General features: G+C 40.1%; 2 protein-coding genes across 2 annotated transcripts; both read right to left on the bottom strand.

Moving 5' to 3' along the window:
- Nucleotides 1–289: 289 nt before the first annotated feature.
- LOC145452660 (glycoprotein 3-alpha-L-fucosyltransferase A-like) lies at nucleotides 290–2,435 on the bottom strand. The gene is made up of 2 exons (XM_080330834.1): nucleotides 1,369–2,435; nucleotides 290–614 (listed from the first exon to the last, which is right to left on the bottom strand). Exons 1-2 carry the CDS (start codon nucleotides 1,839–1,841, stop codon nucleotides 350–352), a joined length of 738 nt encoding a protein of 245 aa, XP_080186960.1. The 5' UTR covers nucleotides 1,842–2,435; the 3' UTR covers nucleotides 290–349.
- A 256-nt stretch (nucleotides 2,436–2,691) lies between these two features.
- On the bottom strand, nucleotides 2,692–14,276 carry LOC145452493 (uncharacterized). The gene is made up of 4 exons (XM_080330675.1): nucleotides 11,486–14,276; nucleotides 8,317–8,415; nucleotides 2,969–3,048; nucleotides 2,692–2,897 (listed from the first exon to the last, which is right to left on the bottom strand). The coding sequence occupies exons 1-4, from the start codon at nucleotides 11,546–11,548 to the stop codon at nucleotides 2,774–2,776; spliced, it is 366 nt and encodes a 121-aa protein (XP_080186801.1). The 5' UTR covers nucleotides 11,549–14,276; the 3' UTR covers nucleotides 2,692–2,773.
- Between the last annotated feature and the right edge of the window lie 222 nt (nucleotides 14,277–14,498).

Raw genomic sequence — 14,498 nt, 5'->3', positions numbered from 1 at the left:
CGATTCGGCTGAGGGTTGTATAGGCTATATAATAAAGCAGACAAATTGACAGTCATTCCAAGATTGGGTTACTTGAAGTCCTCCATGGAAAAGGTGACTGATGGGGAAATGGGAGTCAGACACACCGACCCAGTAGTGCGAGTATTTGAGCGAAGTTTGAAGAAACGTTCATGCAATTCGCAAAAGGGGGAAGAACACCTGCACTCTGGGTGGAGTACCACTACTTGATAGAAATGCCCAAGGTCTTTATCAGACCGAATAACTCGCAGACCGCAATGGGAATTTGTCCTGCATCGCTTCGCGGGCCATATGAAATCTTCTGGTGGGCCATATGTTTGACACCCCTGATCTAGAGTTTCCACTTTTTGCACAATTCGCATTTCTTCGGGTCCTTTTCGGTGCATTCCTTGTTCTCTTGATATCGTACGAATGCCTTTATCAGTGGCGCCGTTCGCTTGGCGATCCCATCAGTAAATGTGGGAAATCTTGGATGTTGTGAGTCGTAATCGCTCCTTAGTCGATCGTCGTAGTTTATGCCGTGCATTGCTCGACATATTTGGCAAGTCATTGGGGTTATACGTTTACTTATCGGAGGCAGAGGTTTCCTATGCCATCTAAAAGTAAAGTTTTCGATTACGTTCAAAGTAGGGCAGAGCATGAACCGGAGCCGGATTGGCTATCCGGCCGGGTATTTTCAATTTTGGCCGGACTGGATCGGAGCTGGATCAGTACTTTTTGGATACGGCCAGAATCTTTATGGATAAGCCAGACTTTTGTAACGAAATAACTATCAACCATACGCAAGTAACCGCCAAGCCAGTGCGAAAATAAACGAGTCATATTTATAAATTCACGGAACCACCGTACCGTGTAGGGCCGGATCTCGGGCCGGACTTTTTACTTTTGGTCGGATCGGAGCCGGAGCAGCACTTTTTCCTGATAAGACCGGAGCCGGATCGGAGCCGAACCAGAGAATTGAAAAACTGGATCGGAGTCGGACCAGAGAATTTGTCGATCCGCTCCGCACTAGTTTAAAGCTCTTACTGAAACCGATAGATAACTCCCATATTCTAAGGCCGATTTTAAGAAGCTGGTATGCATATAACTGACATATATTTAACAATAAACGATGAAAAATCATAATCAAGATTCTAGCGATCTCGGTGGTGAATGTGAGGGATCATTTCATGCAGATAGAGGAGATGATATCCTACGAATGTTTACCAATCATTTACTTTCGCGAAATAATCTAAATTATAAATAATAAACTTCTTGCAAATCAGCTTACGATCAGTCGCCGAGTACAAGTGTTCCGTAAAACACCGGGTGACAATAGCTCTTCTACACTAATAAATGCAATGTACTCACTCGAAATATTTTAGGTATGCTGTGTCGTTTTTGTCCAAGTACTTCAAGAAGTTCACCAACGATTCTATAGTGTCAAAATCCTCAGCGAATATATACGACCCATTGGGTAAATAAGTGATATAGTCCTCGTGCGTAGCTCCCCACACGACGGGAACTGACAGCGACACGAATGCATTGTGAAAAACCTTTTCCGTTATGTAATCCCGACAATGATATGAATTTTCGAAGGACATAAAGAACTTGTAATCCCGGATCGTCTTCACTAAATTTTGGTTCCTGTCTATTAATCCATCTCTAAAACATTTTCCGAATCCCCTTATAGACAGACCTAAATCTTGCATTCGTCGAACGATTTTAAGTCTATTGACAGCTCCGAGGTTTGAGCGGCAATTCGATATGACTGAAATTGCTGTACTGGTCTTCGACATTATGATATCCGCCTGGGAAACGTGCATATCTTGAACTTTTTTCATTTTGCCGACATGAGTGTTGCTGTAAAAGTCGGCATAACGTCTGAAACGATAGGAATAATACCTTACAGCAGACTTCTTAGCACTCTAATATTTATGACGCACAGACGAGGCAGGCACATATATCAGATACGGAGTCATACGCTATTCTAGACCAGTGGTTCCTAAAGTGGGAGATATGGCCCGCTTGAGGATATTGCGAGGGGTGTGGGTCGAAAAAACGAATGAGTGATTAGGAGGCGAAAATGTCCAACATCCATTTAATTTTATTTAATTAACTTTTTGGTTTCTTGCTAAATTCAATTTATTGTTGACGGATGTTGATAAAATATAGTGGCTCAGCGGGAGTCATCCCAGCCCACGATAGGAGAAAGGAATCAAAACAAGGGAATGCACTTTACATTATACAAATCGACCTTAACATCATCATCGCAACCATCAGTTACCCATCATCAAAAAGCTGCCGAAGTAGAGTAGTACCAGAGGTAGTCAGCGTTGCCACTCAAGGAGAACATTATTATAATTTCCAATCAACTACAAATAGAAGCGGGACTAAACAATGAACTATCTGAAAAGAAAGTAAATAATTAGTACCCAATAACTAAAAAACAACAGATTCAATCTGCGAAAATATCGTCATCAGTATATCCGTGATGTCTATATATCAAAGATTCTTATAGTCAATAGTGATTGAACAGTCATCAAAGTGCTCTCCAATGGTAGCCTGAGCTATCTCTCGGTGGTACAAAGCAATAGAACGGCATTGCAAGTTTTCTGGGTGTCCATATTTCTTACGAGAAAACAACTAATGAATAACATATAATAAAACTTGAAGAAACGGATGATCGTAACGAGTATACTGATAACGTCCCATTCGATTCTTATGAGAAAAAAAATTGCAATCACGTCATGAGTTAAATAATAATAAATCTACCTTAAAACACTCGCCTGTAGGACATTGTAGCATTAAATTGATAGAGAGAATTTATGACTTGCGGCATGCTGATGAGATGAGTAGGAGGCTCACTCTGCCACAATATGTGCAGCTGATTAGGATTCCTTCAAAAAGAAAGATGCATCAGATTACATTGCATTGTGTAATTACAATGTCAAGCTATTGAGTCGAGTACCTCATTTTGGGATCTGGCATGCTTTTGCTACTGATTTTTGCAAAATGGAAAACAACAGCGCCGGTTCTTGAATCGGTTATCTGTTTTATAGAGGTAACATGGTAATTTATACAATAGACTGAAACCCTATCTGCTGGCACCATTTTGTGCAACCTCTCATAGACAGTACAGGTTCGTTCAAATACGCATGAACTGGTGGAACTACACCATCAATAGAGATGGTAAGTAACGAAGTATTTCTACTTTACGCAGTAATCAAATAGTTTTCACTACTTGCACAACACATACTCAAGGGGTTTTGTTTACAGTTTACTTGCACTTTTACTTGACGGCTTTTAGACGCAAAGCTACTTTATTTTTTTCCCTATTATTCTAGAAAAAGTATTAAAATGCGATCAACAACTCGACCCCAACGCAGCAAACGTAATGGTTTCGTAAAAAAAATCGGGCAGAACGGTAGTCGAGTCTTTTTTTAGTCAACACAGTACTATCAGTCGAAAAGTTCTCAAAATCACCAGTTTTCGTCTCCAGTGCTGGAGCTTTCAGAATTTTCGAAAAGTGTCTATTTTTACGGATCTCAATATATGGTAACCCTACGAGCTGCAAACATTTTACAGCCAAGCAGCACTTCATTCATTGCGGTATATCATCCTTGATGAGCACCGGTCGAAATGTAAGGGGTAAACTGAACAGCGCGGCAACAAAATATTCGCTGTATTCCCAGACCTCTATCTTTAGTCTATTTGAATAAGAAAACAGTTGATAGTTGGAGACGTTGCGAATGACCTGTTAAATCCTGTCGCAACGGTTCCTAATAATATACACGAATTAGTCCCAACTACTTGTCCCCTATTGTTGAGAAACGGTTCAAATTCATGATCTCAATCTAAATATACTTTTCCATGGATTTTAATAAATTTGAAGCAAATTGATAATTAGGACTACAATTTTAGTTAGGCGAAAATAAATATAGGCTGAGGGATAGGATTTCTGAATGACGACGAGAAGCCAATTCTACTTCGTCATCTGATTTCACGTACAGTTCGGACGGATAGCTGGGCACAAATGCAAGATTCGAGGTTCAGTTACAGGAAATAATTCGGATTTAGTGGAGGCGCTGCGAGGGTTCAGAAAAATCGAGTAACTGGTTGATTCGATTGCGAATCGAGCATAAAGCTGCGAGCGGAGTTCTCGAGTATTACTTGTTATGACGTCACACGGAGGGTAAAGCTAACGTAGGTATATGTCACGCAGCCACAAATAAAATAAGGCCAGTTCAACTTGATCAAAAATAGTTCATATTCGTCTACCGTAAACATGACATAACGCATTGAGAGAACGCGGGTGGATCACTACTTCATAGAAATATCTTTTTTATGAACATGCGTGGTCCTTTGCGTAGTGTTTTGGATGGTGTGGTGTGAAGGTATTATCGAAACGTTATAGTCATCGCAATTACCGAAACGATAATTTCCCTACAAAAAAGTTCTTTGTAGAAGCAAGCCTATGAATTTGGAAAGCGTATAAATACTGACTGGTTCTGGTCGACTCGAATCATTAGAATAAATGCTCGACTCGGGTTCGAGCCGTTTAAGCTCCATTGAAATCGAGCGCTCAATCAGCCAATCCTTCTTAAAAATCTATCCATTAATTACACTGGTCGACATGATTTTTACTTTCTGGCCAAAATGATGACGCTGAAGTCACTTTTCATACGCTGATTACGAATATGAAGTCGCTTTTTATTATCACGCCAAGATTTTTTTATAATCTGTGATTTAAAATTTTGCAATTTAGTGCTATAACAGCCTGGTCTGTGACGTATTCCTTGCTGTTGGGTCATATCTATAACCATTATGACGTCATACGAGGTGGTCACACTACTTACCATAAGTACTCAGAGAGAAGTAGAAGTAACGGCGTCAATTTCTACTCAAGTAGAAGTAAAAGTAACTCTTTATAAGTATTTTTGATATCAGTATCAATTTATTAATATTTTCTTCCTTTCAAATCATCACAAAACTGCGATACAATCAAAAGATAGGAAGGCGTCGAAACATCGTAGAGTAGTCTTTCAAATCAGACACTCACCTGGGCCTAGGCAATGTAAAGAAGAGGTATGCTGAGCACACTGAATGAAAAATAAAGCGACACTGAGGCTGTGAAGCATTTGAAAACAAAAATCTTTAGCATTTGGTGTGCCAATGGTTTGGAGAGAGCCACATGGACATGAAAAAGATTGTTAATTTTGCTTATGTTTTATGATTCAATGTCAAACATCAGCATAAAATTTAAAGTCCAATTTGACTTGCGCAATACGGCCGATTCTTCAGAGGCCAGATGTCACAATTCCAAAAGTTTTACCAACAGTTGAAGAAGTTTCTCCCGGTGAAGAGTTTTTGTATGAAGAATGTTCTCAGCATGAGTGTGATGGTGATCAGCATCTATATAAAGTTGAATCAAGCTGAGATTGATAAATTTGTGATAAATTTGAATTTACCAAATGAATCTGCTCTTATTGTAGGTTTAGATTAAAAGCAAAACATACACTTGTTACTGATACCAATTTTGCTTGGTATATGCATCGTGATAGTAAATACGCACGCTTCCTTGCCTCCGAACCCTCTTTATTCTATTGCGTCAATGTTCAAGGTCTCATAGAGACATTAGGAGCTATGAATTGCGCCTCTTTATTTATGCATCAAGCCTAAAAGCTGTTTTATCGCACAATACAAATCAACATGCTTCTATCCCTGTAGCTGGTATAACTGACATCAAGCGCCTTACGATAATATGAAACTTTTGATTTCAAATTTGAAATATAGTACTCAAACTACTCAAACGTGCAAAGTTTCCGTTGATTTTGAACTCATAAATTTGCTACTGGTTCAACTGTCTAGAACTACAGCGTAGCCTATACTTGTTTTATGTGTGAATGGGACAGTAGAAATCATTGAATTAAACGTACGTAGCCGATGAGGGACTAGGCCCTATCTCACACCAGGCTTTACAATTTTTCAGAGCCTGCTCTCATCGACAGATGTTTTTAGAGGGTCTGATCAAAGAGAGTGAACGTTCTAAATACATTCACGAAAGGTTCTTCACTTGAGTCTATACAATAGAGCAGTGGTTCTGAACCTTTTTGGCTTCGCTGACCCCTTCTTGACTGTGACGGACCTCCGCGGACCCCGTCAAGTTTTTGTTCAAATTTTGCTCAGTTATGGTGCGACCGTCACCTGTCTTGTGCAAATATGAACTGCAGGCTTGTGATAAACAGCAGCAAAATGACTTTTCGTGAAAATAACATCATACTATTTATGTAGAAAATGGGTAGACTGAAGTTATTCGGAATTCGTGCATGATTATGTATATCACAGTGTAAATGGATTTCGTGGCGAGGTTTCAATCCCTTCATTGGGAAAAATTAGGGAAAATACTTCAGGAGTTTTTATTTTAAACGACTGTTCATTAATTTGGTGACACGGGCAACTTTAAATCGAAAAGGTTTCTCAAACATTTACGAAATCAACCTAATTGATCTTACTATCTCCATAGTTTTATTTTTTTCACAAACCCCAACAAAACGTCTCTGAAGAGCAATATGTTTGTATCAGTAGATTATTAGCAATTTGGCAATTAAAATGAATTTTGACAGTAAGATATTCCATGTCAGACGAATTTTCTGATGATGTGAGTAATGAGGTTTTAGCAGTTGTGGAGGAAAACTGCATTATGCTTTCCCTAATTAAAAAATAACATGAGAATTAGGGTATCAATCATTTTGCAATTTTAGAGGCCTCGCGGACCCCCTCGCGGAAATTTCAATAAATTGCAGCTCCATTACGGTGGCGTTCTGAAGAAAACGGCTTCGGCCAAATTAATTTTTTTTCGTTTTGCCCTTCAATTTGAGACCACATCATTTTTAGAAAGCAGTGCCCCTTTAATACAGCCGTTCTTGAGTAAAACTTTTATTCGAGTTTTGCGAAAAATTGTGACGCGATGAGTGAATTTTGACGGTAAATTAGGAATCAGCATCTTCAATTTAGGTAAACTCAATTAATCGTTCTAAAAAAGCAAAAAAAGTTGAAAAATGTCGACCAGTGTTATTGTCGATATTATTACTACATTGTGTAAGGTCTGTAGCTCAACTCGCGATCGAGGCTACTGAACTGCGGTTTCGTAACAAAGCAGCAATAGCAACACGCGAGTATAAGTCCCCATTAATAAGGAAAGTAGCGAACGTAGTTTATTTTTGCCCCTGATGTTTTTGTAAGCAAATTGCGATGGGGCATTTTAGGCGGTAATGGGGGATGCCTCCGCTTTGCGAGCTATTTGCGTTTGTTGTGGGGGCGGGAGATGATATTCTTTTTCGCGTACAGTGGTCGGGAACCTATGGCTCACGAGACATATATTACTCTTTTGGGTATACGATATGGCTCTTTGACATATTTGCAATTTTGTATTCAATTTTATAGATATTCCGGCAACTTGTTAGTAGATTTTCTTAACGGCCAGAAATAAATATTCTCGTGGCAGCATAAACATGTATTTGAGAGGTCAAGGCGGTGGCGTATCCAGGTTTAGGGCCCGGACCCATTTACAAAATCCTCAAATTTAAGTTGCTCTAACGCCATCGACCGATATCCTTCGCGAATTCAATGTACTCATGTAGGCTACATGTGCGTAATCTTGAATTGCATCATGCGTTGGTTGATCAAGATAATAACAGACATGAAAACAATCTAGTTTTCAATTGCACATCGCTTCCTGGTCTACGCCGAGAAATGAACTGCCTTTCTTTCCATTTCAGCTGGTGAGGGATAGTGCTGTTAGGAACAGGAGAATAGCTTATTTTAAAACAACACGATATTTTGAAATTGATATCAATTTCATCGTTCTTAAGAAATCTCAAATGAGATCGCGGGCCGCATGTCGGTATGGCCCTTGCTGTAGAACCATAGTTCTATCTCTTGCAATGCTATCCTTTGCATGACATGGTGTTGTCGAATTCATAAGCTGTTGAAAATACTATATGTTCTGCAAAGCATGTACAACATGAATCCAGCGCTCTGTACCATATGCGCATGTCAATTTCCAGGTTTTGACGTTCAAGGACAGCCTATTTATGACTGCTTTTCAAAACAACTTACTTACTGGAGTATAGTTTCAAATAAATGTAAAATTCTAGTTCTACTTAAAATTGATTTGGCATGTTTCAAAACATGCTACTTCTAACCGTACTTATGTATAATTCTGCGTCACTACTCCAACTTATACTTGAGTAGCCTTCTTGACTGCTTTGACCACCTCTGGCAGATATTGACTAGAAAATATAGATTTACTCTTACCAGCGACTTGTTCGTTGTTACCGTGCATTTTCCGCAAGCGCGTGCATTGACTGATTTTGGCGGTCTGTTCCAACCCGGTGTGTGCCACAATAGAACAATCTGTTTTGATGTGAAGAAAGCACCATTGGCTTACATCGTCAATCATATACAACTATCGCACCCTCGTTGATTACGAATTGAGTGGGATGCTTGTGTGATTAAGATGGCCGTTAGTATCAGAACAGTGGTTCACGGCGTATGAAAAATTAAAACTGTGCGAGCCTCGGTAGGATCAAAATGTCTTTGTGAATATGAACCTATCAATGTGAAGCTATCCAGCAAATATAAAGGGCTTCGTAACCAAGTCACAAGGTTCGGAGTCACAAGTCAATCTCGATTTGATATCAAGTTATTTCCAATTCACCACCAAGTCAAGTCAGCTAGTAGAGCAGTGGTTCTTAACCGGGGGTCCGCGAAGCATTTTCAGGGTTCTAAATTTACAAAACAGTTGATAACCGATTTCTTTTTATTAATTAGGAAAATCACGAGGCAGTTTCGCTTCGTTACTAGTAGAACTCACCTAAACGGAATGACCGTCTTGAGATGAAATGACCTGCTCTATGGACTCATTTTAGCTGTCAAATTGCCAATAGCCTACTGATACAATATTATGCTGTAAACATTGTGTACAAAATCAACTGTCGGATGAGTTAGGAGGCCCCAAAACTGTTAGGACTGGAGAATAACACGACATTAAGAATGCGAGACATTCTATATTACCCGAGCAGTTCAAAAACTGTGTTGAACCGGCTTGAACTCAAACTGAACAGTGAACAAAATGAATTGGACTCGAACTCGAGTCACAACATTATGAACACTACTCTACTCACTGACTTGGACTAGGCTCGGACTTGACTCGGCGGTGAATTGAAATGGCTCGACTTGACTCGGGTCAAAACTAATAAAATGAGATTGACTTGTGACTCGGAACCTTGTTGCTTGGTTACAGCCCTGCTTCTTTGTTGGACATTATTAAAATACATTGTACCGTCGCTCACATATCCAATCCGTGCATGTAGGCAAGTCTGATCATTTCAAGTTAGTAACAGTTCGCAAGAAGGAACCATATATGTCAGTGGTCGGGAACCTATGGCTCGTGAGCCATATATGGCTCTTTTGGGTATAAGATATTGCTCTTTGCCAAATATTTATTTTTGTACTGAGTTGATCAATATTGCAGCGACTTGTTGATAAATTTTCATCGCGGCCAAAATAATTATTCTCGTGGCAGTATAAACATGTCTTTGAGAGGTAAAGACATTGCCGTCTTCAGGTTTAGGGGTTCGGACCCCCTCTCTTCAAAATTATCAAATTTAAGTTACTGTCACACCGGCGGCCAATGTCACTCGTGAATTCCATGCGCCAGTATTGTTTGTGTTATATTGGAGCCGAACCTCGGCACCTTTTAATTGGCAGGCTAATGATTAGTTCTCGGATTTCGCCGTTTATTTAGTTGCCTTACATAACGACTACTCGTGTTTGTTTGTTTTGGGGGCATTCATGTTGCTTGTCGACTAGTATGGTCATTTACACCAGGCCGATATACTTCTTATTTTCCGTAACTGCCGACTTATTGCACGGCCCACCTCTAGGCTTTTTGTAAGACACCGCTGACGCGGATGAGGTGGCGAGGAGGAGCCTAGGTACACCTCCAACACTACTCGTGTTGTTAAGATGTCTCTTCTGTAATAAACGTTTATCGTGTGGCGACATCGTTTCGTGGTGCAACAGGGAGTACAGGCTCTGTATCCTGGCGTGATGGCAGCGATAGGATTCCAACCCACTCCATCGAAATGACTGGTGACTCAAACCTCCTGGCGATGTATCCGAATCGAAATCATGAATTGTGCGATACGTTGAGTCGAAGAGCACAGCAGATATGGCGACGCCCATTTCAAAACGCAGTTTTCAAATACACATTGTCTTCCTGGTGTACGGCGCGAAATGAACTGTTGTGGATGTGACATTCACCATTACAAAATCGAATTACAAACATCGCCATAGCTATCCACGTTCCATTTTCTCCACGTTCTGTGTAGTAGGCTAAAATGTATGCGTGTTGCGCAACGTTATGTTGTCCCGAATATTTTGAGAATGGAGAAGTCGATAAGATAATACAGTTGGATTAGCAATAAAGTAGATTATCGCGTTCGTCAGGATTTATCAACCCAGGATTAAGAACACCGGTTGATCGTAGCGCATAAACTCAGTGTTAATCTCCTGATTTAACAAACCGGAACAAACTATAGATAACTTGTTATCTATAAAAACTGCGTACCCTTCCTACGCACAAATATTTCCGATAATGACCGTGCCAATGGTCTCCTAGCTTCACTAAACAAATAACGACTTATGTACCCGCCATTGCAGAGCGATACCAGTAGCCTATTCTATAATCCATTTCTTTGCTGTAGCGAACGAATTGGACACGACCTTCATTTCGCGATCATGATAATTCCACATATCACAGTAGCAGTATCGCTATCAGCAGGCTGCTGTTTCATTCAACAAATTGATAACTGATATCCTGACAAATTGACAACTAACGCGTTTTCGCATTATGATGCAACAGATAACGCCACTTGATTGAAAATTCGGGACACCTCAGACGTAACTTTTCCAACTTGTTGATTCGTGATTAGCAGTATTTAATCACACGATTAGCATTCTTCCGGGTCAGCTAGCTAACTTTATTATCTCCGCATGAAATGCGTCCCGATTAGCAGTTTTCAATCACATGATTAGCATTGTCTTTGATCAGCTGACTTTATTATCTCCGCCCTTAGATTTTCGGAACCAGTGTGACGGTCACATTCGATTATTATCAGTTATAATTAATTCTAAGCTACTTATACAATGAATTGCATTATCATTGGCGAGGCTTGGCCTGTCTGCCTCTTACCTCTCGTTTCGAGCTTTATTTTCAAACAATAAATACCAGTTTTTACACAAAAAATGTGGCGCACACCAGGAACCCCATAGTGAGTTCGAATAAGTGCTACCATGACGTCCGATTGTGACGTAACAGTTGATTGGCATGTATGGCTCTTTGGGAGTTGAGCTGGAAAAAATAGGGCCAATATGGCTCTTCGGGCAAAAAAGGTTCCCGACCACTGATATATGTAATTACCTTTTCGTCAGATGCTGCTTTTAGGCGCGTTCGCAAGTTCTCTTTCTCATTGCTTGCTGACATATTTTCCAGCGCATTCGAAGACTTATCATGCGATATATCTTCATCGCCTGTGCTTTGAAATATCTGAAAAAATTTTCGAGCTACACAATCAAAACTAATGGATATGTTATCTGTTGTCACGATAACTCTTTGACAATTGCAGCGGTGTCAAGCTCGTAGCCCGCTGGCCAATTGTGGTCAAATGTCACCAGGTCATTTTAAGTGACCGACTAGACCAGATGTCTCAAACTCAAATGTGCTCTCGGGCCAATTTCCTACTTTTTGATGACGCCGCGGGCAGCAGCGCCAATAATAGGGGAATTCAATGTATTTCCAAGTAGGCCTTATTTGTGGGGACCATGCAGACTGACATTCCACGCGTCTCGTAAACATGTGAGTTACTATTGTGAATTCACGCCTGGCACAAAAATTGTTGCTGTACTTGGCATAGTTTGTCAAAATAATTAGTTGTGGACACCATGCGAGAGAACAAATATCGGGACATCGTAAAAGCTGACGCGTTAAAATTTTGCAGCTATAGCGGACATTTGACGAGCCGCCATTATAGGTAGAATTTTAGAATTATACAACGATTGATCTTATATCCGAGCATTTAGGAGCAGTACAGCCAAATCAGGGTTTCGGGTATACTCCTGATAACCAGGCTATTGGTCATGTCATTACCAAAGTCAAATTAAATCTGTGTTAGATTGACCTTCGTTGAACAGATCAATAACAACTTGAATCTAATGATTACTGTGTCACAGCAATAGAAATATCCAATTGCCGAAGTATCAATTTGTGTTACAGCTGTGAATCGTAGGTTACAACTACTTTATACTCGTCACATATCATTGTCGATAATAACATGGATAAAGATACCTAAGATGACACAAGATGTAACCCAAGGGCGCAACATAATGCCAATTGTTGCCATACCGACCTCCTTAGATATCTAAATAAGCCACGAAACGTAAGCTACGACATTTTGATATTTTACTATTTTCCACACCAGTTTGATAGTTTGTTGCATCCGTGGTTGTACCAAGTCATGGCCTTCCGCGTCACAAAAGTCCTTCTCTGATTGTATCTTTTGACGCGACTTAGCTAAAGTCATTTTTATTTTATCACACATCGAGTCCGAGTAATTCTACAAAAGGTCGCGCCCAAGTCCAAATCTCAGTTTTCAGTAGAAAACATCAACGGGCGATGTTTAACCATCATCAACAAGTGATACCACGTATAATAAGCAACCTTCTACTGCGTCGTAACTTTTGAAAGTGATGTAATAGTGAAGTTTGACGAGTAGTTTCAGGCTTCTGGAGTAGTTTTAGAGCGAAGTTTAGGTTCTCTAAATTAAAAAAAATTGGTAGTTAAATATTGTCGAATACTTCGAAATCTAAAATGCCGTCGCGGGTCGCACAAAATGGTCTCGCGGGCCGCGTGTTTGAGACCTCTGGGCTAGACTCTAGTCTAGAGCTTTGATGATTTGAATACAGATGTATTTAAAATGTCTAAGACTATTTTCACATGTATCAGATGGAACGCCGCCTCGAAATCTAACGTCTCAAAATTGGAATACGACATTTTGGTGGTATGAGTGATGACAGAAACAATGTTGTTAAGAGCAGCACATAAGCACGTCCGATTTTAATCATCGTGTCTAATCCCACATCTCAGGGAAATCGAGCCTATAGCAAGCCCTGCCTCACCCGCACCTAATCCAACCGGCAACTTCAATCCCTAACGCTATCCGTAGCCACCATCTAACTTTAATTATATCCAGACATGATTATTTTTGGCTTCAGCTATGTTTGGTATATTTAGGGATGGTGTGAACTGTGAACCTCGGAAAGGTTCAGGCTCGTGTGAACGCGAACCTTTTTGAAAGGTTCTGTGTGAACGCGAACGTGAACCTCGTGACGTCATATTGCTAATTCCAACACTACATTTCAGTGAAGTGACAGTCTATATTAATGTATACGGGATCGGCGACGACTCGGGCTACATAATGCCACAATGCTGAAGTACATATTGACGTTTTGAACGTGACCAAGTGTATCAACTGGGGCTATCAAATGATATATTATTGCCATAAAATCAATATCTTCCGTCGCTTTGCCAACAATTCCGACGAGGACTTGCAAGGGAATATTATATGCTTACGCCACAGCGGTCTAGGCCAGACCGGACAATGTATTTGGCGTCTGAGTATGGTTGAAATTGAGAAGAGAGTTAAACGGGTTTCTATACTTTCTACCGATATTACCTCATTAAAAAGTAATACAGCAGTAGCCAACACCCCAATCGCATGGATATGGATTTTATGGTACGATAAACATATAAAGTCATGATTGTTTGACCCCGTGCGCATGCTAGATTTTTTAACATCAGACAACCATATCAATTTCATTGGTTGGTTGAATAAGCATCATTCGCTGACTACCTGCATGTAGTGTATTTCGCTCTTGATGTTGTGTGATTGCGAGTCACGCTCGCAATCGAGAGTCACTAAATAGTCACAAACAGAAAGCTGGATCATTTTGAGATTGTCAAGGTCCATGCTCGATTAGAGTTGCTTTTTTTGCTACTTGCGCCATGCACAGAGTTGAAATGCAAATAATTTCAATTAAAGATGTTATAATGAGGTGAAAAGTGTAATATATGAAAAAGGTTCACAGTGCAGAACCTACCAAGGTTCGTTTGTGCACGCGAACCTCTAAATTTCTGAGGTTCACACACAGAACGCGAACGTATAGTAGTATTTTTGGAATTTTTCAGATTTTATTTTTGGCAGTTTTGCGCGTAATAGTCCTTTCCATTATATTGCGGATCATAGCCTAGCGGCTCATTTCTGGCAATATACCTTTACTCGCAAACGGAAATGCCAAAACGACGATGATAAACCGATTTAATGCAATCATAAGCCGCAAAAATAACTCAAACGACGATATAATTTGGCGATTGTTGT

This window comes from Botryllus schlosseri, chromosome 12 (assembly GCF_051294905.1).
Source record: "Botryllus schlosseri isolate E-star chromosome 12, Bs_hap1, whole genome shotgun sequence".
Classification (NCBI taxonomy): domain Eukaryota; kingdom Metazoa; phylum Chordata; class Ascidiacea; order Stolidobranchia; family Styelidae; genus Botryllus; species Botryllus schlosseri.
Note: the sequence above shows the minus strand (reverse complement) of the source record. Positions and strands in the feature narration are given on the sequence as shown.